Source organism: Haematobia irritans, chromosome 2 (genome assembly GCF_050003625.1).
Source record: "Haematobia irritans isolate KBUSLIRL chromosome 2, ASM5000362v1, whole genome shotgun sequence".
In the NCBI taxonomy this organism is placed as follows: domain Eukaryota; kingdom Metazoa; phylum Arthropoda; class Insecta; order Diptera; family Muscidae; genus Haematobia; species Haematobia irritans.
Genome location: NC_134398.1, coordinates 145,075,978 through 145,102,572, shown reverse-complemented (window position 1 = coordinate 145,102,572; position 26,595 = coordinate 145,075,978). Strand labels below are relative to the sequence as shown.

General features: G+C 26.1%; 3 protein-coding genes across 7 annotated transcripts in view; 2 read left to right on the top strand and 1 right to left on the bottom strand.

Moving 5' to 3' along the window:
- Positions 1-26,595, bottom strand: part of Btk (tyrosine-protein kinase Btk29A) — a 561,740-nt gene that overhangs the window by 244,688 nt on the left and 290,457 nt on the right. The gene's annotated exons all lie outside the window — the stretch shown is intronic.
- LOC142226450 (retinol-binding protein pinta-like) lies at positions 3,972-11,758 on the top strand. Its single transcript, XM_075296478.1, has 3 exons — positions 3,972-4,292; positions 9,855-10,224; positions 11,425-11,758. The coding sequence occupies exons 1-3, from the start codon at positions 3,988-3,990 to the stop codon at positions 11,680-11,682; spliced, it is 933 nt and encodes a 310-aa protein (XP_075152593.1). The 5' UTR covers positions 3,972-3,987; the 3' UTR covers positions 11,683-11,758.
- On the top strand, positions 17,839-19,046 carry LOC142226449 (retinol-binding protein pinta-like). Its single transcript, XM_075296477.1, has 3 exons — positions 17,839-18,170; positions 18,239-18,608; positions 18,681-19,046. The coding sequence occupies exons 1-3, from the start codon at positions 17,869-17,871 to the stop codon at positions 18,939-18,941; spliced, it is 933 nt and encodes a 310-aa protein (XP_075152592.1). The 5' UTR covers positions 17,839-17,868; the 3' UTR covers positions 18,942-19,046.

Here is a 26,595-nt window from a genome sequence, read left to right as displayed (position 1 = left end):
TCTATAGAAATGAAATTTTACAAAAATTTTCTATAGACAACAATTTACTAAAATTTTCTATAGTGAACTTTTGCAAAAATTTTCTATAGAAATGAATTTTTACAAAAATTTTCTATAGAAATAAAATTTTGCAAAAATTTTCTATAGAACTAGAATTTTAGAAAGATTTTCTCTAGAAATAAAATTTTGCAAAAATTTTCTATATAAATAATTTTTTGCAAAAATTTTCTATAAAAATAAAATTTTGGAAAATTTTTCTTTAGAAGTGACATTTTGTAAAAATTATAGAAATTCTAGAGAAATAAAATTTTGCAAAACTGTTCTATAGAAATAAAATTTTGGAACCAAATAAAATTTTGAAAAAATGAATTATATAGAAATAAAATTTTGGAAACATTTTTTATAGAACTAAAATTTTGCAAACATTTTCTATAGAAATAAAATTTTGCAAAAAATTTATATAGAAATAACATTTTGCAAAAATGTCCTATAGAAATAAACTGTTGGAAAACTTTTCTGTAGAAGCAACATTTTGACAAAATTTTCTATAGAAATAAAATTTAGCAAAAATTTTTTATGGAAATAAAATTTTACAAAAATTTTCTATAGAAATAAAATTTTGGAAAAATTTTTTATAGAACTAACATTTTGCAAATATTTCCTATAGAAATAAAATTTTGCAAAAATTATATATAAAAACGACATTATGCAAAAATATTGTATAGAAATAAAATTTTGGAAAATTTTTCTGTAGAAATAACATTTTGACAAAATTTTCTGTAGAAATAAAATTTTGATCAAATTTTCTATAAATTTTGCAAAAAAAATCTATTAATTTTACACAAAATATCTATAGAAATGAAATTTTGCAAAAATTTTCTGTAGAAAAATATTTATAAAAATTTTCTATAGTGAATTTTTGCAAAAATTTTCTATAGTGAATTTTTGCACAAATTTTCTATTGAAATGAATTTTTACGGAAATTTTATATAGAAATAAAATTTTGCAAAAATTTTCTATAAAACTAGAATTTTGGAAATTCTACTTTTCTCTAGAAATAAAATTTTGCTTTAGAAGTGACATTTTGTAAAAATTATAGAAATTCTACAGAAATAAAATTTTGCAAAAATTTTTATAGAAATAAAACCAAATAAACTTTTGAAAAAATCTCTATAGAAATAAAATTTTACAAACATATTCTATAAATTTTCCAAAGATTTTCTATAGGAATGAATTTAAAAAAAAAATCTTTAGAAATTAATTTTTATTCGTTTTGTCTTGTTATTGTTGGTTTGTACCTCAATCATATTTGTTGTTTTAATCCCAACTTAAACACCAAACTATAAGAGTAGCTTAACCAACAGAGGAAAAGTATGTTTGTCAAATTTATTTGAGCAAAGCCCTATAGACTGCAAGACGGTGGGATGGACGCACGTTTCGGAATTACCACATTCCTCATCAGCATTCTCTACTTGCAGCAAAACTATCAACCAATTATCAGAATAAATTCGGGCAGTTCACTAAACCCAAAGTGAACCACACTTGAACCTTCCGAAATAAGGTTTATGATAGCCGGCCATAATAAATAAATTTGTACATATCTCTTTTCCTTTGCAACTGCCAAATAAATTTGACAAACATTCTTTTCCTCTGTTGGTTAACCTACACTTGTAGCTTAACCAACAAACATGGTTTTAAGCTGAAATCAAAAACAACAATAATGATTGAAGAATAAACCAACAATAACAAGACAAGTACAACGATTTATTTCGGCAAAAGCCCACTCTCATAAACCTTTTTTCGGAAGGTTCAAGTGTGGTTTACTTTGGGTTTAGTGAACTGCCCGAATTTATTCTGATAATTGGTTGATAGTTTTGCTGCTAGTAGAGGATGCTGACGAGGAATGTGGTAATTGAAACGTGCGTCGATCCAACCATCTTGCAGTGTATAGGGCTTTGCCCAAATAAATTTGACAAACATTCTTTCATTTGTTGGGAGCCACCGCGGTGCAATGGTTAGCATGCCCCCATACTCAAGGTCGTGGGTTCGATTCCTGCTTCGACCGAACACCAAAAAGTTTTTCAGCGGTGGATTATCCCACCACAGTAATGCTGGTGACATTTCTGAGGGTTTCAAAGCTTCTCTAAGTGGTTTCACTGCAATGTGGAACGCCGTTCGGACTCGGCTATAACAAGGAGGTCGCTTGTCATTGAGAAGAGAAGAAGTTCACCAATGTGGTATCACAATGGACTGAATAGCCTAAGTGAGCCTGATATATCGGGCTGCCACCTAACCTAACCTTCATTCCTTTGTTGTTTAAGCTACACTTGTAATTTAGTCAATGTATGGTTTTAAGCTGAAATCAAAAACAACAACAATGAAATAAAACTTTACAAAAATTTTCTATAGAAATAAAATTTTGCGAAAATTTTATATAGAAATAAAATTTAGCAAAATTTTTCTACAGAAATGAAATTTTGCAAAATTTTTCTATAGAAAGAAATTTTTACAAAAATTTTCTAGACAAACAAAATTTTGCAAAAATTTTTTTTAGAACTAAAATTTTGCAAATAGTTTCTATAGAAATAAAATTTAGCAAAAATTTTCTGTAGAAATAATATTTTGTCAAAATTTCCTATAGAAATAAAATTTTGACAAAAGCTTCCATAGAAATAAAATTTGAACAAAATTATCTATATATATAAAATGTGTACAAAATTTTCTATAGAAATAAAATTTTAACAAAATTTTCTATAGAAATAAAATGTGGACAAAATTTTCTATAGAAATAAGATTTTGTCAAAATTTTCTATAGAAATAAAATTTTGCAAAAATTTTCTATAGAAAAAAAATTTGAGAAAACTTTTTATACAAATAAAATTTAGCAAAGATTTTCTATAGAAATTAAACATTCTATAGAAATAAAATGTTGCAAAAATTTTCTACAGAAATGAAATTTTGCAAAATATTCTTTAGAAATAGAATTTCGAAGAATTTTTATATAGAAATAATTTTGTGGTTAAAATTTTCTTCAAATTTTGGCACGTTCACGATTCTTGAAATCAATGAATTAAATTTGCTCACACTAGATATCCAATATCGGGCTTTAAGCTTAATGTTTAAAGTTTTAAATGAACGTTTCCTTGCAATATTTGTGCTAACAAAATGTAATGCAAACCATTCTTCGGGTATGAATCATAAGTAATGATAAGTAAGTAGGTTAATTTTAGATTTTTTTTAACAAAACTCCGATATAAATATTTGTCGACCACTTCAAGTAAATTTATTACACATAATAATTATTTTTTTACCGGCTAGAAAAATTTAATATTTTGAAGGCAAAACTTGCATTCAAAAATTGAGAAAATGTGTTGGACGCATTTTTGGGAAATTTAAAATAAATTATTTATATATTATATTTAAATTAAATATTTTTAAATTATATATTTTAAAAAAGATTTTTTACTAAATTTTTCTCATTTTTTAGTTTGACGGAAGTCTCCAAAAAATTTATTGAACGCAAACAACCTTTCTCGTATTAGGAAAATTCTACTTATGTGCCCCCTGTCTATAAACTGAGTGTACAACGAATATAAACTGTGTTGCCAAGAAATTGATTATTTACAACATTTCTTACTGATGAACTGTAGTAAAAGGTGAGTTCGTTGGCAAAATTAAAAAGGCCGCACGTAGTCAGTCATTGTTTTAAGATTAATGTTATTTTTAAATATTCATAATCTTCATATTTTTTTTTTCGTCTTGTGTTTAAAATATTCTCCTTCCTTATTATTAGCTGGGGTTCTTAAAATACATATTTACTTAGGTGTATACAATATTTTTTGGAAAGTCTTCGTCAACTTATCGCTCATATCAATCGCAGCAAAGCAGTTTTAACGTAATTCAAATTGTGGCGACGTTTGGCCAAATATATTCGATGAATATGAATTTAGTCTCATTTCAAAGTTTGTAGAACTAACAAGCACTTGAATGATGGCCCAAATTCAGCCTCTTACTCCGGAACTGCAAAAAATTGCTATAGACGAATTGGGAGAAGTTCCTTCGAGAATTGAAGAAGATTTACAAGTTTTAAAAACATGGATTAAATTACAACCGCATCTAAAAGCTCGTACAAGTGATCAATTTCTAATACAATTTTTAAGAGGATGTAAATACAGTTTGGAAAGAGCCAAGGAGAAGATAGATCGTTTTTACGCTATGTCCTCTAAATATCCGGAATTATTATCAGCAAGAGATGTGGATAACAAAATATTCAGAGGAATTCATAATTTGGGGTAAGCAATGAAGAAAACACTGAAAAAACAGGCTTAAACTTCTTTAAAGGTTTTTGTCTTTACTCAAATGAGTTTGGTATTGAGACGGATTGCGTCTTGGATAAATTTTATGGAGAAATACAACTTTCTATGAAAATAAAATTTGAACAAAATTTTCTACAAAAATAAAATTTTGACAAAATTTTCTATAGAAATAAAATTTCGACAAAATTTTCTATAGAAATAAAATTTTGACAAAATTTTCTACAAAAAATAAAATTTTGACAAAATTTTCTATAGAAATAAAATTTCGACAACATTTTCTATGTTTGTACAAAGATTTATTTAGGCAAAGTCCAACTATCATAAACCTTTTTTCAGAGGGTTCGAGTGTGCTTCACTTTGGGTTTAGTGAACTACCCGAATTTATTCTGATAATTGGTTGATAGTTTTGCTACACGTAGAGGATTCTGATGAGGAATATGGTAATTCCGAAACGTGTGTCCATCCAAACATCTTGCAGTCTATATGCCTTTGCCCAAATAAATATGACAAACATTATTTTCCTCTGTTGGTTAAGCTACTCAACGCAATGGTTTTAAAGCTGGTATCAAAACAACAAATATGAAATAAAATTTTGACAACATTTTCTATAGAAATAAAATTTTGACATTTTCTATAGAAATAAAATTTTGACAAAATTTCCTATAGAAATAAAATTTTGGCAGAATTTCCTATAGAAATAAAATTTTGACAAAATTTTCTATAGAAATAAAATTTTGACAAAATTTTCTATAGAAATAAAATTTTGACAAAATTTTCTATAGAAATAAAATTTTAACAAAATTTTCTATAGAAATAAAATTTTGACAAAATTTCCTATAGAAATAAAATTTTGACAAAATTTCCTATAGAAATAAAATTTTGGCAGAATTTCCTATAGAAATAACATTTTGACAAAATTTTCTATAGAAATAAAATTTTGACAAAATTTTCTATAGAAATAAAATTTTCATTTGTTTTGTTTTTTTATTGTTGGTTTTGTTCTTTAAGCATTGTTGTTGTTTTTTTATTTCAGCTTAAAACCATACATTGACTAAACTACAAGAGTAGCTTAACCAACAGAGGAAAAGAATGTTTGTCAAATTTATTTGGGCAAAGCCCTATAGACTGCAAGATGGTTGGATGGACGCACGTTTCGGAATTACCACATTCCTCATCAGCATCCTCTACTTGCAGCAAAACTATCAACCAATTATCAGAATAAATTCAGGCAGTTTATTAAACCCAACAAAAACCACACTTGAACCCTCCGAAAAAAAAACAACAACAAGAAATAAAATTTAGACAAAATTTTCTATAGAAATAAAATTTTAACAAAATTTTCTATAGAAATAAAATTTTGACAAAATTTCCTATAGAAATAAAATTTTGACAAAATTTTCTATAGAAATAAAATTTTAACAAAATTTTCTATGAAAATAAAATTTTGACAAAATTTTTTATAGAAATACAATTTGGACAAAATTTTTTATAGAAATAAAATTTTACCAAATTTTTTATAGACATAAAATTTGGATAAAATTTTCTATAGAAATAAAATTTTAACAAAATTTTCTACAGAAATAAAATTTTGACAAAATTTTCTATACAACTAAAATTTTGACACAACTTTCTATAGAAATTAAATTTTGACAAAATTTTCTATAGAAATAAAATTTTGACAAAATTTTCTATAGAAATAAAATTTTGACAAAATTTTCTATAGAAATAAAATTTTGACAAAATTTTCTATAGAAATAAAATTTTGACAAAATTTTCTATAGAAATAAAATTTTAACAAAATTTTCTATAGAAATAAAATTTTGACAAAATTTCCTATAGAAATAAAATTTTGACAAAATTTCCTATAGAAATAAAATTTTGGCAGAATTTCCTATAGAAATAACATTTTGACAAAATTTTCTATAGAAATAAAATTTTGACAAAATTTTCTATAGAAATAAAATTTTCATTTGTTTTGTTTTTTTATTGTTGGTTTTGTTCTTTAAGCATTGTTGTTGTTTTTTTATTTCAGCTTAAAACCATACATTGACTAAACTACAAGAGTAGCTTAACCAACAGAGGAAAAGAATGTTTGTCAAATTTATTTGGGCAAAGCCCTATAGACTGCAAGATGGTTGGATGGACGCACGTTTCGGAATTACCACATTCCTCATCAGCATCCTCTACTTGCAGCAAAACTATCAACCAATTATCAGAATAAATTCAGGCAGTTTATTAAACCCAACAAAAACCACACTTGAACCCTCCGAAAAAAAAACAACAACAAGAAATAAAATTTAGACAAAATTTTCTATAGAAATAAAATTTTAACAAAATTTTCTATAGAAATAAAATTTTGACAAAATTTCCTATAGAAATAAAATTTTGACAAAATTTTCTATAGAAATAAAATTTTAACAAAATTTTCTATGAAAATAAAATTTTGACAAAATTTTTTATAGAAATACAATTTGGACAAAATTTTTTATAGAAATAAAATTTTACCAAATTTTTTATAGACATAAAATTTGGATAAAATTTTCTATAGAAATAAAATTTTAACAAAATTTTCTACAGAAATAAAATTTTGACAAAATTTTCTATACAACTAAAATTTTGACACAACTTTCTATAGAAATTAAATTTTGACAAAATTTTCTATAGAAATAAAATTTTGACAAAATTTTCTATAGAAATAAAATTTTGACAAAATTTTCTATAGAAATAAAATTTTGACAAAATTTTCTATAGAAATAAAATTTTGACAAAATTTTCTATAGAAATAAAATTTTAACAAAATTTTCTATAGAAATAAAATTTTGACAAAATTTCCTATAGAAATAAAATTTTGACAAAATTTCCTATAGAAATAAAATTTTGGCAGAATTTCCTATAGAAATAACATTTTGACAAAATTTTCTATAGAAATAAAATTTTGACAAAATTTTCTATAGAAATAAAATTTTCATTTGTTTTGTTTTTTTATTGTTGGTTTTGTTCTTTAAGCATTGTTGTTGTTTTTTTATTTCAGCTTAAAACCATACATTGACTAAACTACAAGAGTAGCTTAACCAACAGAGGAAAAGAATGTTTGTCAAATTTATTTGGGCAAAGCCCTATAGACTGCAAGATGGTTGGATGGACGCACGTTTCGGAATTACCACATTCCTCATCAGCATCCTCTACTTGCAGCAAAACTATCAACCAATTATCAGAATAAATTCAGGCAGTTTATTAAACCCAACAAAAACCACACTTGAACCCTCCGAAAAAAAAACAACAACAAGAAATAAAATTTAGACAAAATTTTCTATAGAAATAAAATTTTAACAAAATTTTCTATAGAAATAAAATTTTGACAAAATTTCCTATAGAAATAAAATTTTGACAAAATTTTCTATAGAAATAAAATTTTAACAAAATTTTCTATGAAAATAAAATTTTGACAAAATTTTTTATAGAAATACAATTTGGACAAAATTTTTTATAGAAATAAAATTTTACCAAATTTTTTATAGACATAAAATTTGGATAAAATTTTCTATAGAAATAAAATTTTAACAAAATTTTCTACAGAAATAAAATTTTGACAAAATTTTCTATACAACTAAAATTTTGACACAACTTTCTATAGAAATTAAATTTTGACAAAATTTTCTATAGAAATAAAATTTTGACAAAATTTTCTATAGAAATAAAATTTTGACAAAATTTTCTATAGAAATAAAATTTTGACAAAATTTTCTATAGAAATAAAATTTTGACAACATTTTCTATAGAAATAAAATTTTGACAAAATTTTCTATAGAAATAAAATTTTGACAAAATTTTCTATAGAAATAAAATTTTGACAAAATTTTCTATAGAAATAAAATTTTGACAAAATTTTCTATAGAAATAAAATTTTGACAAAATTTTCTATAGAAATAAAATTTTGACAAAATTTTCTATAGAAATAAAATTTTGACAAAATTTCCTACAGAAATAAAATTTTGACAAAATTTTCTATAGAAATAAAATTTTAACAAAATTTTCTATAGAAATAAAATTTGGATAAAATTTTCTATAGAAATAAAATTTTGACAAAATTTTTTATAGACATAAAATTTGGATAATATTTTCTATAGAAATAAAATTTTGACACAATTTTCTATAGAAATTAAATTTTGACAAAATTTTCTATAGAAATAAAATTTTGACAAAATTTTCTATAGAAATAAAATTTTGACAAAATTTTCTATAGAAATAAAATTTTGACAACATTTTCTATAGAAATAAAATTTTAGCAAAATTTTCTATAGAAATAAAATTTGGATAAAATTTTCTATAGAAATAAAATTTTGACAAAATTTTCTATAGAAATAAAATATTGACAAAATTTTCTATAGAAATAAAATTTTGACAAAATTTTCTATACAAATAAAATTTTGACAAAATTTTCTATAGAAATAAAATTTTGACAAAATTTTCTATAGAAATAAAATTTTGACAAAATTTCCTACAGAAATAAAATTTTGACAACATTTTCTATAGAAATAAAATTTTAGCAAAATTTTCTATAGAAATAAAATTTGGATAAAATTTTCTATAGAAATAAAATTTTGACAAAATTTTCTATAGAAATAAAATTTGGATAAAATTTTCTATAGAAATAAAATTTGGATAAAATTTTCTATAGAAATAAAATTTGGATAAAATTTTCTATAGAAATAAAATTTTGACAAAATTTTCTATAGAAAAAAATTTTGGAAGCACTGTGAAAAAATCTCTATAAAAATAAAATTCTGACAAATTTTTCTAAAGAAAAAAATTGTGCCAAATAGGATTTTTTGTGTGTTTGGCTCGAGTGGCAACCGTGGATACAACTTGATTTTAAGTATAAATAATGTCATTTTCAAGTTTGGGAAGGAGTCGTTCTGGAGTTAAGGTAGAATTATATACCATGCGTTAAATGCGTCCGATGTTTGAAGAGTTGAAATTTCTCTTTGAAATCAAAAGCTCGAATAGTCAGCCGCAAACAGAAAAAATCAACCCTTCCATCAACACACGGATTGACGCATGGCGTCTAATTCAACCTTTAGTCGAGAAGTAGGACATACCGGCTAGACCTAAAGCACATGCATGGATACCTGTAAACCCTTTTGATCCCGAATCTATATTAAAGTACACTAAAGGAATGTAGCATGTGGTGTTTATATTGAATATTCAGAAAATATTAAAGCGATCAGTTGAAGATTTCCAAAACGTACCAGCATCCACCTGAGTCAGAAGTGAACAGATCGTTGTGTGAAGTCGAGTGTGATACAAAAAATGCAGACATGAAGTAACATCGTACACGGAAGGAGGTTTCTACAGCCACAAAACTCACTACAGTTGAATAAAGGGTTGTTGCGAGAGTTGCTAACAAATCTTTATGGTTCTATTTTCATGATAAATTTTCAAGTTTACCTTAACAATCTCTTAAAGTCTAAAATAGTCTTTCGATAAGTTTGGACCCAGAAATATTGAAAATAATTCTCTCTCTTTTACTTTTCATAGATCAAGTGTACCCTTGCCAGAGCCTTTAAATGGCGGAGGCCCTAGAATTTTTATCATGCGCATAGATTTTCCCACCCAAAAATATAATATTGAACAATTTTTCCAACCCTGTAATACCATGCACGAATTAATGCTGACAAATGATCCATATGCCTGTATAAATGGTGTCATTTATATAGCGGACTTTGCAAAAACCACAACCAGTCATTTTCTTCAATTTACACCGAGTTTGGGAATGCGACAAATTTCATTTTATGAAAAAGCTTTGCCATTTCGCATCAAAGCTTGGATTTTTATTAATGTCCCCCCCATAGCGGATCAGTTTTTAAAAATTGTTGTATCCTGCCTATCGGAAAAGTTGAGGAAGAGAGTGAGTATGTTTGAGGATATAGTAGATATCATATTAAATAAAATAAAGTCTAAATTACTTGCGCTATTTAAATTAAATTAAAATGCAAATGAAAATAAAAATCAAAATTAAAAATAAAATTAAAATTACAATTACACACACAAAAAAAAATTTTTCTGATTCAATCACGAAATTAGTTGATCCAATTAATTTTTAATTGAAATGTCTTCAATCACAGAAATGATAGTATCAATTAAAAAATTAATTGAAGGTCAATTAAAAAGTTAATTGATCCAATTAAAAAATTAATTGATACTATTATTTTTGTGATTGATTTTTGTTTCAATTAAAAAATTTGTTAAATCAATTAAATTTTTAATTGAATATTTTTTAAAACTCAATTAAAATTTTAATTGGAAAAATTTTCGTGATTTTTTTTTGTGTGCAAATAAAAATAATATTTAAATTTAAGTTAAAATCAAAATTAAAATTAAAATTAAAATTAAAATTAAAATTAAAATTAGAATTAAAATTAAAATTAAAGTAAAAATAAAAATTAAATTAAATAAAATTAAAATTAAAATTGCGCTATTCAAATTAAGTTACAATTAAAATTAAAATTAAATTAAATTAAATTAAATTAAATTAAATTAAATTAAATTAAATTAAATTAAATTAAAATTAAAAATAAAATTAATATTACAATTAAAATTAAAATTAAAATTAAAATTAAAATTAAAATTAAAATTAAAATTAAAATTAAAATTAAAATTAAAATTAAAATTAAAATTAAATTAAATTAAATTAAATTAAATTAAAAATAAAATTAAAATTAAAATTAAAATTATAATTAAAATTAAAATTAAATTTAAAATTAAAATTAAAATTAAAATTAAAATTAAAATTAAAATTAAAATTAAAATTAAAATTAAAATTAAAATTAAAAATAAAAATAAAAATAAAAATAAAATTAAAATTACATTAAAATTAAAATTAAAATTAAAATTAAAATTAAAAAACAATAACTAAACCTAAAACTAAAACAAAATTGACATAAAAATTAAAAATAAAATTACAATAACAATAACGAAACGATAACGATAACGATAAAAAATAAAAAATAAAAAAATAAAAGTTAAGTTATAATAAAAAATTAAAATTGAATTACAATCGTTTAAATTAAATTATTTTTTAATATTGTGTAATTTTTTCTCTTTTCAGCTTTTTATTTACAGCAAAAATGTAGACAAATTAACAGATCATATACCCCTTAAATATCTACCAAAGGAATATGGTGGTGAGAATAGTTCGCTGGAACAGATAGCTAAGGACTACAATAATGTTTGGGATGAAAATCGTGAATATTTAAAAGAAAATATCTACTATGGTACGGATGAAAGTTTACGTCCAGGAAAACCGCTTGATTTTGATAGTATATTCGGAATGTGTGGATCATTTAGAAAGCTTGATGTGGATTAGATTATCGTAACAAATTTAAATTAATTCGAGAATTAAATCGAAAGGATGTAAATAAACTTTGTTAGTAAAAAAACAATTTCAAAAAAATGTTTGGTATACCCCGACTGGTGATCTGGAAGTAGTGTACATTTTGATCATCTCTAATGAATTTTACATGAGCTTCTCATAGGGCGGAAGTACACTGTTTTCCGTTCTTTTCCATTTCAGTTCATTTGAAAGAAGAAATTAAAAAACAAAATATAACAGGTTGGCGGATAAGTCCCCGGATTAACAAAGAAAAACACATTTTTTGTCAAAATTCGTTTTCATTATTCAACATAGTTCCCTTGAAGAACTATACAACGATTATAACGACCTTCCAATTTTTTGATACCATTTTGGTAGTACTCCTTCGGTTTTGCCTCAAAATAGGCCTCAATTTCGGCGATCACCTCTTCATTGCAGTCATTTTTTTCCCTGCGAGCATTCTTTTGAGGTCTGAGAACAAGAAAAAGTCGCTGGGGGCCAGATCTGGAGAATACGGTGGGTGGGGAAGCAATTCGAAGCCCAATTCATGAATTTTTGCCATCGTTCTCAATGACTTGTGGCACGGTGCGTTGTCTTGGTGGAACAACACTTTTTTCTTCTTCATATGGGGCCGTTTTGCCGCGATTTCGACCTTCAAACGCTCCAATAACGCCATATAATAAACACTGTTGATGGTTTTTCCCTTCTCAAGATAATCGATAAAAATTATTCCATGCGCATCCCAAAAAATAGAGGCCATTACTTTGCCAGCGGACTTTTGAGTCTTTCCACGCTTCGGAGACGGTTCACCGGTCGCTGTCCACTCAGCCGACTGTCGATTGGACTCAGGAGTCTAGTGATAGAGCCATGTTTCATCCATTGTCACATATCGACGGAAAAACTCGGGTGTATTACGAGTTAACAGCTGCAAACACCGCTCAGAATCATCAACACGTTGTTGGTTTTGGTCAAATGTGAGCTCGCGCGGCACCCATTTTGCACAGAGTTTCCGCATACCCAAATATTGATTAATGATATGACCAACATGTTCCTTTGATATCTCTAAGGCCTCTGCTATCTCGATCAACTTCATTTTACGGTCATTTAAAATCATTTTGTGGATTTTTTTTTGATGTTTTCGTCGGTAACCACCTCTTTCGGGCGCCCACTGCGTTCACCGTCCTCCGTGCTCATTTCACCACGCTTGAATTTTGCATACCAATCAATTATTGTTGATTTCCCTGGGGCAGAGTCCGGAAACTCATTATCAAGCCAAGTTTTTGCTTCCACCGTATTTTTCCCCTTCAGAAAACAGTATTTTATCAAAACACGAAATTCCTTTTTTTCCATTTTTTTCCACAATAACAAAAGTTGCTTCGCAAAAGACGCTCTATCTCACAAACTAATTGACTTACAGACGTCAAATTTTGACACGAATCATTTGAAGGTTGGTACTATATAAAAATAATATGTATTTAATACTAGCGACGCCATCTAAATGGTGATACGGTCAAAATTTGGTCAAGGGAAAACGCGTGTAAATCGGTGAAATCGTTTATTTAAAAAATCAAATTAAATTTCTTTTTCAAGTTCAATTAGTATAAAATTTAGGAAAAATGTTCAGTTAGGCTTTCGCTTTTCCAAATCCGAATTGCCGGGCCTCACGCTTGACACCTGCCATCAGAGTTTGTACAGCCACCTTGTCCACCTTCTTCGCCGCAGAAAGCCAGTTTGCCTTGAACTGCTGCTCGTCCTTAGCAGTTTTTTGGTCTTCTTTAGGTTCAGCCTGACAATAGCCCAGTATTTCTCAATTGGGCGGAGCTCTGGCGTGTTGGGAGGGTTCTTGTCCTTGGGAACCACCTGCACGTTGTTGGCGGCGTACCACTCCATGGCCTTTTTACCGTAATGGCAAGATGCCAAATCCGGCCAAAACAGTACGGAACAACCGCGTTTCTTCAGGAAAGGCAGCAGACGTTTATTCAAACACTCTTTCACGTAAATTTCTTGGTTGACGGTCCCGGAAGCTATGAAAATGCTGCTTTTCAAGCCACAGGTACAGATGGCTTGCCAAACCAGATATTTCTTTGCGAACTTTGACAGTTTTATGTGCTTGAAAATATCTGCTACCTTTCCCCTTCCTTTTGCCGTATAAAACTCCTGTCCCGGAAGCTGCTTGTAGTCGGCTTTGACGTAGGTTTCGTCGTCCATTACCAAGCAGTCAAACTTCGTCAGCATCGACGAGTACAGCCTCCGGGATCGCGCTTTGGTCGTATTTTGTTTATCATCGCGATTTGGAGTCACTACCTTCTTGTAAGTCGATAGTCCGGCTCGTGTTTTGGCTCGATGCACGGTTGTAGACGATACACCCAGCTTATTTGCGACATCTCGGAGAGAGAGGTTAGGGTTTCGCTTGAAACTACCGGCAACTCTCTGTGCCGTCTCAGCGGCTTCCGGTTTTCGATCGGTCCCCGATCCAGACTTCCTGGCTGTCGACAAACGTTCCCCAAACACTTTAATTACATTTGCAACGGTTGATTTGACAACTTTTAGCGATTTTGCCAGCTTTGCGTGCGAGTAGCTCGGATTTTCGCGATGTGTGAGCAAAATTTTGATACGCTTCTCTTCTTGCTTGGACGGCATTTTGACAACTGAAGAGTGAATTCCAAAATCAAAATAGGAGCACCATTCTACACACACACACCTTCAAAATGAGGGGTGTTCAGGTTTTTTAAATGCAAAATTTAAAGAAATACGTCAAGTTTATATTGAGCAAATTTTGACCGTATCACCCTTTATAGAAAATTTTGTAAAATTTTCATTCTATAGAAAATTGTCTAAAATTTTCTGTCTATAGAAAATTTTCTATAATTTTCTGACTATAGAAAATTTTCTAAAATTTTTTGCCTATAAAACATTTTGTAAAGTTTTCTCTCTATAGAAAATGTTGTAAAAGTTTGCAACATTTCCTGTCTACAGAAAATGTTTGCAAAACTTTCTGTCTATAGAAAATTTTGTAAAATTTTCAGTCTACTCGTATAAGAAATTTTGTAAAATTTTAGGCTTATAGAACATTTTGTAGTTTTTTGTCTATAGAAAATTTTGTAAAAGTTTTTCTATCTACAGAAAATTTTTGCAAAACTGTCTGGCTATAGCAAATTTTGTAAAATTTTCCGTCTATAAGAAATTTTGTAAAATTTTAGGCATATAGAAAATTTTGTAATATTTTCTGTATATAGAAAATTTTGTAAAATTTTCTCCCTATAGATAGAACTTCGTTTATATATATTTTTTCTGTCTATAGAAAATTTTGTAAAATTTCCTGTCTATAGAAAATTTTATAATTTTTTTTTAAATGCAAAATTGAAAGAAATACGTCAAGTTTATATTGACCAAATTTTGACCGTATCACCCTTTATATTAAAATCTAGTACGATTCGGACAATTTTTTTAAGGTTTTCTAAAAAAATCTTATTTTGCAAAATTTTATTTCTGTAGAAAATTTTGTCAAAATTTTATTTCTCCAGAAAATTTTAGTTCAGCGAAAATTTTGTCAATATTTTATTTCTATGGAAATTTTGTCAAAATTTTATTTCTATAGAACATTTTGTAAAAATTTTATTTCTATAGAAAATTTTGTCAAAATTTAATTTCTATAGAAAATTTTGTCACAATTTTATTTCTAGGAAAATTTTGTCAAAAATTTCTATAGATTTTTTTTTCAAAATTTTATTTCTATAGAAAATGTTGTCACGAAGAAGTACCTCTTTGCAAAATCTACCAAACGAATGTGATATAGAAAATATTCCTCTCAAAAATGTTGAGATCCTGTAATAAAATATCCGACACATTACATTTTTTGACATCTAAAGTTTCTATCTGATTAGCCCGACATTTTGATTTTTGTGTATTTTTCTTTTTTATATAGATTTATTATTTTATAAAATGCCTATTTAGAATAATTCCAGGATTTTACTTCTTAAACTTCTGGAAGCCTAATTATTTTTTGACATTTTTTGTTTTTGTAAATACATATTCTGGAGATTGTTGTTATTTACCCATATTTTGATGTGGTCTCTATATAGTCTTGTGTCGTATTTGAATTTATTGGCCTGACATTAAAATGTAGAGTTCTTAACATCCATAAAATGCTGAGATTTGACGTCGAGTCGTATCAAAATCAAAGAGTATAAATAACTACACGCAAAGAAAAAAAACGTTTGGAAAACGTGTACCGAAAACGTTTTTCTTTTGTTAGAGTTTTTTGAATTGCTTCGAAAAGTATACACTTTTATCACCAAAAAAATTCGTTTGTTACAAAATTTTTATTTTTTCAGTAAAAAAAGTTATTTTTGAACCAACAACACAGTCCATTTCGTTTATATCAAATACTGTTCTTTTCTAAATTTAGGTCTTTAATAAGACACATTTTATAGTTCATAGTAAAAATTTAATATAGTAGAATGTAATGTTGAAAATTTTTTCGGAATCTTCCGATCATATCTGGAATATATGTAAAACAAAAAAAACTTTGGTCGAAGCAGGGATCGAACCCACGACCCTTGGCATGCAAGTCAGACGTAGCAACCACTGCTCCACGGTGCCCAACTAAATGTATTTTTCTGTTAAATAAACTTTGTTTAATCGGCTCGTGGGCGCCGCAAGCTATGCTATATAAATATAACTTAGTTATATGGGTAATTGTCTATTGATGACAATAACGGCTACATGGCTCAGTGGATAGTGTGTTGGCTTACAAATTGCATGGTCCGCGGTTCGATACTCCGTCCAGGCGAAAGGTAACAAAAAAATTAAAAATGTATAAAATCGTATAATTTCTTCTACATTGTTTGTGTTACAGAAAAAGGTGCTAAGAACTGAAAAACTTCGTGGAAGTGGGAAAGATGTGAGGGAAAATGCAATTAGCCAGAAAAAAAATTTTTTGAGTTAGTCTTTGTGAAATTGTTTTTACATCTTGGAAAAGAATAAACGTTTATCACAAAAAGTATATACTTTTCTTCCAAATACACTTCCTTTCAACGAAAAGCAAATGAGAAACGAACTTTGTTTGTCTAAAATTTCGTTTGGCAGGAAAGAATTATTTTTTTGCGTGTAAAGAGGGTCGAAATCGCTCACTTACGATATGCCCAAATGCCATATATTAGGGTCAAACATGCAACATGTTTTATTTACGTTTGATAACATGGAAAAATTATAAGGCGTGTTCTGCAATGTGTGTTAGATTTTCAATATGTTCAAATTATTTTTTCATTAAAAAACAAAATGAAAAACGCAAAAAAGGACCAAAAAATACTTATGTTTGCTAAATCTATGAATTCTATGTCCCAAAACATTCATTCGATAAGTTGTCGTGTTTTAGACAATTTATTAAAGATCGATAAACAATAAATTTAAAAATTAAAAAAATTTTTGATTACAAAAAGAATAATTTGATTTTTCAAAATCGAATCGCAAGTTACCGAATCAATGTGAAAATCCGTAGATAGCAAAAGGGAATACGTTTTGCAACATGTTCGACCCTAATCTATGGCATTTATACGATATTACAAAAATGAGACGTATCGACCCTCTTGTTTATTTATACTCTTTGATCAAAATTATAATTTAGGGCCATATAGGACACATATGGCAAAATAAAATACTTATATCGGTCTATTTTGGGAACACTACACCTTGAAATTACAATTGAAATACTGTTAAAATGAGATTTAGGTACACCACCTGGAGTCGGCCCCGGAGTGGGAGTCGACGCTAATAAGAAATGCTGGAGTCGAGCAAAATTGACTCGACTCCACAGCCCCGATTGATACTATCATTTTTGTGATTGAAGGTAGTTCAATTAATTTTGTGTTTTTTTTTTTTTGTGTGAATAAGAAAAATTTGTCTCTCTGTAGTATAACCATATTTCTTTGGTAAATATATTTATGTACTTTTGTTACCACTGTTCCCAAAAATGGAAAATAGTTTCTTACCTAATAAAAAAATTATGTATTCTAGTGTAGACCTACGCTATGTTTACTAAGCTGAACACACAATTACTAATCCATATTCACAATTTGGGGAAAACGAAATACTTGTATAGATGGTAGTAGTATTGAGATATATCCAAAAAAACTATCAGTTTCGTTTTAGCTTCGAAGCAATAACCATATTGATTTCAAAATGGCGCAATTACCATCGCTTAGCCCGGAATTGCAAAAAATTGCAATTAAAGATTTAGGTGAAATTCCAACGCGAGTACCGGATGATTTATTGGCTCTAAAAACGTGGATTCAACAACAACCTCATTTGAAAGCTCGTTTAGAAGATCGATTTCTAATACAATTTCTTAGGGGTTGCAAATATAGTTTGGAAAGAGCCAAAGAGAAATTAGATCGTTTTTATGCTCTAACCTCAAAATATACCGATATGTTTTCAACCAAAGATGTAGATAATCCAATTTTTAGAGAAGTTCACAATTTGGGGTAAGTCTTGTTTGATATAAATATATTTTTAAAATAATAATCAATAAAATATATTTTTCCATCCTCAGATGTTTCCTTCCTTTGCCAACACCATTAAACGATAATGGACCCAGAATTGTGATCTATCGTCTAAATTATCCCGTGGAGAAATATACCATAGAACAAGCCTTGCAACCTTGTAATACCATCCATGAATTAATGCTAATCAACGATCCTTATGCCTGTATTCAAGGCCTAGTGTATTTTATTGATTTCGGTGAAGCTACATTCAATCATGTTCTCCATTTTTCTCCAAGTGCCATCAAACGAATGGCTGCTTATCTTGAAAGGTCTTTACCTTTTCGCATCAAAGGTTTTCATTTTGTAAATGTGACACCTTTTGCGGATCCATGGTTAAAGGCTGTTAAAGCTTGTCTTTCGGACAAATTAAGGCAACGGGTATGAGTGTCTTAGAGTGACTATATTACACAAGTATTTTAGAGAATTAACTTTGACGGTATTATTTTTTAGATTTTTATATATGGCAAAGATTGGTCTACGAAAATAGAGAAACATGTGCCCCTGAAATATTTACCCAAAGAATATGGAGGAGAAAATAATTCATTGCAACAAATTGTCAAGGATTATAATAAAGTTTGGGATGAGTATCGGGATTATTTCAAGGAAAATTCTCAATATGGCACCGATGAAAGTCTACGTACCGGTAAACCTATGGATTTTGATAGTATGTTTGGTATGTGTGGCTCTTTTCGGAAACTCGAAGTGGATTAAAAGTAATTGTCTTTATAAATAATAAATTTATATCAATTTTATTTTTTGTGGTAATAAAAATGGTAAAGACTTCTTGGAAGTCCACAGAGACTTTAAAAACATTCACTCATTTTTTTTTTTTAATTAATTTTTTTTTGTTTCTATGCTGAAAATATTCTTTAATGACTGAAATTTTACCAGAGGTTCCATCAATGTGCGCTAGAGCAATAATCTTGCTGCACACATAGAAATATTTAATTGTTTGCTAATAAGGTGCAATGGAGACATCATTGGCTGTTTATAGATTCTCAGTATCAATTTGTTCAATTTAACAGAAATGATTTTAAGGGCTACATAATATATAAAAGTTTAGTAAAATTACATATTCTTCATAGATGTAGCTTCTATATTCTGCACACATAGAAATATTTAATTGTTTGTTAATAAGGTGCAAAGGAGACATCATTAGGTGTTGATAGAATCGCTGTGTCAATTCTTTTCAATTTAACAGAAATGATTTTAAGGACTACATAAAATAAAATTTTAATAAAATAACATATATATGATGCACACATACCTAGGCAGAGTAGCAACAATACAAATTGAAATATTGTCACATAAAATTTATAGACAATATCAGAACTGATTTTTTCATAGATTTTCTGTACACATAGAAATATTTAATGTTTTATTAATTAGGTGCAAGGGAGAGATCCTAAGGTTTTTATGTTTCATAAGACTACTAAAGGTAAATTTCAGTAAAGTACCATATATATGCTGCACACATGGACGATTTTTACAACTAGTGAGAGTAGCAACAATACAGATTGAAATTTTGTCACAATATTGTACATCAATTTATAGACAATGTCAGAACTGTTTGTTTCATAGATATTGGTCATATGTTCTGCACACACAGAAATATTTATTGGTTTGTTAATTCAGTGCAAGAAAGAAACCATTGGGTATTTAAAGATTGGCTGTATCAATTTGTTCAGAGTCGATTTAATACAACTACGAAAGATACAATTTTGTTAAAATTAGATATATATGTAGCACACATGGACAACTTTTACGCCTTAGGAGAGTAGAAACAAAACAGATTCAGATATTGTCACATAATATTGTACATCAACTTTTAGTGATTCTCAGAACTGATTTCTTCATAGATTAAGGTTCTATGTTCGGCATACATAGAAATATTTAATAATTTATTAATTAGGTGCAAGGAAAAATCCTAGGATGTTTAAGTTTTATAAGACTACCAAAAGGTAAATTTGAGTAAAGTACCATATTTGCGCTGCACACATGGACGATTTTTACACCTAGTGAGAGTAGCAACAACACAAATTCAGATGTTGTCACATAATATTGTACATCAACTTGTTGACCATATCAGAATTGATATCTTTATAGATTTAGGTTCTACATTCAGCACACATTGAACTATTTAATGTTTTGTTAATTAGATGGAAGAGAGAAACCATTGGATGCTTATAGATTATCTGTATCATTTTTTTTTAATTTAGCAGAAATAATTTAATAAGACCACAAAAGATAAAATACTAATAAAATACCATAAATATGCACACAGGGACGACTTTTGCACCTAAGGAGAGTAGAAACATAACAAGTTCAAATGTTTTTACTTTAAATGGAACATCAATTCTGTATAAATATCAGAACTGTATTCTTCATGGGTGTAGTAGAAAGAAATTCCTTATTTTTGAAAAAAATTGAATGCTTCAATTGCCGTAGTTGGAATGATCCTGCTCTCAAAATTGAACGTCGTAACTACAAGTATATTCCATAATATTGCGTAGTTCAAAATTTTATTCCGAACGGCGTTCCACATTGCAGTGAAACCGTTTAGAGCTTTGAAACCCTCAGAAATGTCACCAGCATTACTGAGGTGGAATAATCCACCGCTGAAAAACTTTTTGGTGTTCGGTCGAAGCAGGAATCGAACCCACGACCTTGTTTATGCAAGGCGGACATGCTAACCATTGCCCCACGGTGGCTACTGGTTCCAAGCTAAGGGTTTTGCAGTATGGGAGCAACCCATAGTAGATAATTCATTGTCCCATCATAAGCAGAGAAAACACTTCGTGTTCGTTAATCCTGGCTTGGTCATCGCTTCTGCTAACACACCGTGTTCCAACCATGACTGTTCAAAACTAGTGAATAACTGCGTCAGAAATGAGTCGATTTTATTGCGATTTACCAACTTTCCAAAGATCAAAAGAAAGTAGAATTTGTTGTAAATAATCTATTTTATTTATTTTGATTTTAAAAAATATAAAACGAGATTTTTTTCTTTCCAAAACCGAATTTTTATAAAATATATTCCTATAAGAAAAAATTTTCATATATCCATATGTGTGCTTAAAGGGAAATTTTTCTTATAAGCCATTATTTCCTATAATAAAACAAAACGCATATATGAAAAAATTTATGTCTTTGTTGTGATTTTCAAATTTTAATTCATCCAACGAATATTCGAAAAATAAACGCTATATACAAAATACAAATGAAAGTTAAAGTACTTTGATAGTATATTTTCTCAGTGCGGATTAACAAAACATAAAAAAAAAAATATTTTACATAAATTAAATTAAAAAATTTTAGGCAGATGTCTTCCATAAAAGCCAAGAATATCTGCTCACAATTACCATAGCCAAAATGATTGAGCTTGTTCTCTAACCATTAGGAACACCACAAAAGAAAACCCAAAACAAGTGTAAATATAACACAACGTTCTTATATCTTTAAAAAAATACAAAAGTCTAAGAAAACAATAACACACTAACTAATGCACTCTAGGCACGTTTCATCCATCCCTGGCTAAAGAATAAACCACGTTTGACAGTGACCGTGTCTTAGGATATACACCATCCATCCTATATTGTTGGCCTTCAAAATGGAAACAAGAGAACAAGAACGAATTGCAGACTGACAGACTGAAAGAACAATTGCTACAAATCACTGACAATGACATAACTTGAGGATCCTTGCACTGAAGAAGAATAATAGCGTAGCGCTAATACCGGTAGTACCCTGTACCAGAAGTGTCCCATCAAGTAGCTGTTAGTAAAGATGTGCATTAAGTAGTCCTTTCAATTGTCATACATATAAACAAGAGAATAACGAAAGTATGGAAACGCATTTATTTAGAGAATAACCTCAGGGGTGAACATAATGGATATTGAAGTACGAAAGATGGATTCAGGGACAATTAATAAGATTAGTAAGAAAATACTTTCATGTGAAAGAATTTTTTCATAAAATTTTCTGTATAGAAAATTTTTTCATTAAATTTTCTGTATAGAAAATGTTTGATAAATTTTTTTATAGAAAATTTTTGATAAAATTTTCTGTATAGAAAATTTTTTAAAATTTTTGAAAATTTTATCGAAATTCTCTTTACGGAACATTTTTGAATTTTGCTTTATAGAACATTTTTGAATTTTTCTTTATAGAACATTTTTGAAATGTTCTTTATAGAACATTTTTGATAACAATGAGGGATTCAGGGAAATTAATAAAATTAGTAAAATTAGTACTTTCATGTGAAAGAATTTTTTCATAAAATTTTCTGTATAGAAAATGTTTGATAAATTTTTTTATAGAAAATTTTTGATAAAATTTTCTGTATAGAAAAATTTTCGATACAGAATATTTTAGAAAAAAATTTTGATAAAACATACTTTATAGTAAATTTTTGGTAATATTTTAAGCATAGTAGTTTTTTGATAACATTTTTTGTAGAGGAATTTTTTGGTAAAATTTGTGATAAAATATTGCTGTATAGAAAGTTTGTGATAACATTTTCTGTATAGAAAAGTTTTGAATATTTTATCGAAATTCCATATAGAAGATTTTGGATAAGATTTTTGTTTTGATGTTAGCCTGACATTAATGCAGACTGGTTTAATGTCCAAATCATTTAACGTACATATTTTTGATAAATTTTTTTATAGAAAATTTTAAAATTGTTTTTATAGATAATTTCTGACAAACATTTTTTTATAGAAAATTTGTGAAAATTTTATCGAAATTCTCTTTATATAACATTATTGATTTTTTTCTTTATGGAACATTTTTTTTAGTAAATTTTTGATAAAGTTTTCTTCATACAAAATTTTTGATAAAATTTTCAGCATAGGAAATTTTTGATAAAATTTTCAGCATAGGAATGTTGTGATAAAACTTTCAGCATAGGAAATTTTTGGTAAAATTTTCAGCATAGGAGTTTTTCTGTAGAGGAATTTTTTGGTAAAATTTGTGATAACATTTTGCTGTATAGAAACTTTGTGATAACATTTTCTGTATACAAAAGTTTTGAATATTTTATCGAAATTCCATATAGAAGATTTTGGTTTGTTGTTAGATTTTTGTTTCGATGTTAGCCTGACATTAATGCAGACTGGTGTAATGTCCAAATCATTTAAAATACATATTTTTGTTAAAATTTTTTTATAGAAAATTTTAAAATTGATAAACATGTTTATTTTGATAATCATTTTTTATAGAAAATTTTAAAATAAACATTTTTTATAGAAAATTTTAAAATTGTTTATAGGGAAAATTTGTGACAAATATTTTTTTATAGAAAATTTTTTTTAGTAAACTTTTGATAAAAGAAAAAAAATCATAAAAATTGATGTTCTCTGTAGAAAAGTTTTCAAAAAATGTTCTCCTTAGAAATTGTTTAATAAAATGTAAACAAATTTACATAAAAATGTCTCCATAGAAAAATTGTTCATAAAAAATTCTGTATAGACAATTTTAGATAAAATTTTCTGTATAGACTATTTTAGACAAAATTTTCTGTATAGAAAATTTTACATAAAATTTTTTGTATAGATAAATTTAAACTAGAAATTATTACAATATTTTAGATAAAATTTTCTGTATAGAAAGTTTTACATAAAATTTTTTGTATAGAAAATTTTACATAAAATTTTTTGTATAGAAAATTTTTCATAAATTTATGATATAAATTTTTCATAAAATTTCCTTTATAGGAAGTTGCTCATAAAATCTTCTCTATATTTTTTATTTTTATTATTTATATTTTTTTTCATAAAATTTTAAAGTTGTTTTTATAGAAAAAAAAATTTTTTATAGAAAATTTTTTTAGTAAACTTTTGATAAAAGAAAAAAATTTTTCATAAAAATTCCTTTATAGCAATTTTTTTCTACAATTTCCTCTAAGCAAATTTTCTAAGTAGAACATTTTGGATAAAATTTTCTTAGTAGACAACTTTTGATAAAATTGTCTAAGTATAAAACTTTTGATAAAATTTTCTGTCTTAAAAATTTTTGATGAAATTTTCTGTATTGAAAATTTTAAATAAAATTTTCTGTATAGAAATTTTTTAATTAAATTTTCTTTATAGAAAATTTTTGATATAATTTTTTATAGAAAATTTTTGATAAAACTTTCTTTATAGAAAATGTTTGATAAAACTTTTTTATAGAAAATTTTAAAATTGTTTTTGTAAAAAAAATTTGCGATAACATTTTCTTTATAGAAAATTTTTGATAACTTCTTTTTATAGAAAATTTTCGATAAAAATTTCTTTATAAAAAATGTTTGATAATATTTTCTTCATAGAAAATTTTTGATAAAAGTTTTTTATAGGAAATTTTTGATAAATTTTTTTTATTGACAATTTTTGATAAAATATTTTTTATATTATTTATAGAAAATTTTCTTTATAGAAAATTTTTGATAAAAATTTCTTTATAGAAAACTTTTGATAATATTTTCTTTATTTTAAAATTGTTTTTATAGAAAACATTTTTTTATAGACAATTTTTTTAGTAAACTTTTGATAAAACAAAAAAAAAATTTTCATAAAAATTCCTTTACAGCAAATTTTTTCTACAATTTCTTCTAAGCAAATTTTCTAAGTAGAAAATTTTTGATAAAATTTTCTTAGTAGACAACTTTTGATAAAATTTTCTGTCTTGAAAATTTTTGATGAAATTTTCTGTATTGAAAATTTTAAATAAAATTTTTTGTATAGAAAATTTTTAGTAAAATTTTCTGTATAGCAAATTGTTGATCACATTTTTTTATAGAAAATTTTTGATAAAACTTTCTTTATAGAAAATGTTTGATAAAACTTTTTTATAGATAATTTTAAAATTGTTTTTATAAAAAAAAATTTTGTGATAACATTTTCTTAATAGAAAATTTTTGATAACTTCTTTTTTATAGAAAATTTTTGATAAAAATTTCGTTCTAAAAAATGTTTGATAATAGTTTCTTCATAGAAAATTTTCTTTATGGAAAATTTTTGATAATTTTTTTTTTATAGAAAATTTTTGATAATTTTTTTATAGAAAATTTTTGATAAAATATTTTTTATAGAAAATTTTCTTTATAGAAAATTTTTGATAAAAATTTCTTTATAGAAAACTTTTGATAATATTTTCTTTATAGAAAATTTTTGATTTTTTTTTAGAAAATTTTTGACAAAACCTTCTTTATTGAAAATGTTTGATAAAACTTTTTTATAGAAAATTTTAAAATTGTTTCTATAAAAACATTTTTTGATAACATTTTCTTTATACAAAATTTTTGATAGAAAATTTTTGATAAAATTTTCTTTATAGAAATTTTTTGATAAAAATCTCTTTATAGAAAATTTTTGATATTTTCTTTATAGAAAATTTGTGATAACTTTTTTTTCATAAAAATTCCTTTATAGCAAATTTTTCCTGCAACTTCCTCTCAGGAAATTTTTTATTAAATATCCTCTATAGCAAACTTTTAATGATAAAATTTCCTATGTTATTTTAGATAAAATTTTCTGTATAGAAAGTTTTACATAAAATTTTTTGTATAGAAAATTTTACATAAAATTTTTTGTATAGAAAATTTTTCATACATTTATGATATAAATTTTTCATAAAATTTCCTTTATAGGAAGTTGCTCATAAAATCTTCTCTATATTTTTTATTTTTATTATTTATATTTTTTTTCATAAAATTTTAAAGTTGTTTTTATAGAAAAAAATTTTTTTTATAGAAAATTTTTTTAGTAAACTTTTGATAAAAGAAAAAAATTTTTCATAAAAATTCCTTTATAGCAATTTTTTTCTACAATTTCCTCTAAGCAAATTTTCTATGTAGAACATTTTGGATAAAATTTTCTTAGTAGACAACTTTTGATAAAATTGTCTAAGTATAAAACTTTTGATAAAATTTTCTGTCTTAAAAATTTTTGATGAAATTTTCTGTATTGAAAATTTTAAATAAAATTTTCTGTATAGAAATTTTTTAATTAAATTTTCTTTATAGAAAATTTTTGATATAATTTTTTATAGAAAATTTTTGATAAAACTTTCTTTATAGAAAATGTTTGATAAAACTTTTTTATAGAAAATTTTAAAATTGTTTTTGTAAAAAAAATTTGCGATAACATTTTCTTTATAGAAAATTTTTGATAACTTCTTTTTATAGAAAATTTTCGATAAAAATTTCTTTATAAAAAATGTTTGATAATATTTTCTTCATAGAAAATTTTTGATAAAAGTTTTTTATAGGAAATTTTTGATAAATTTTTTTTATTGACAATTTTTGATAAAATATTTTTTATATTATTTATAGAAAATTTTCTTTATAGAAAATTTTTGATAAAAATTTCTTTATAGAAAACTT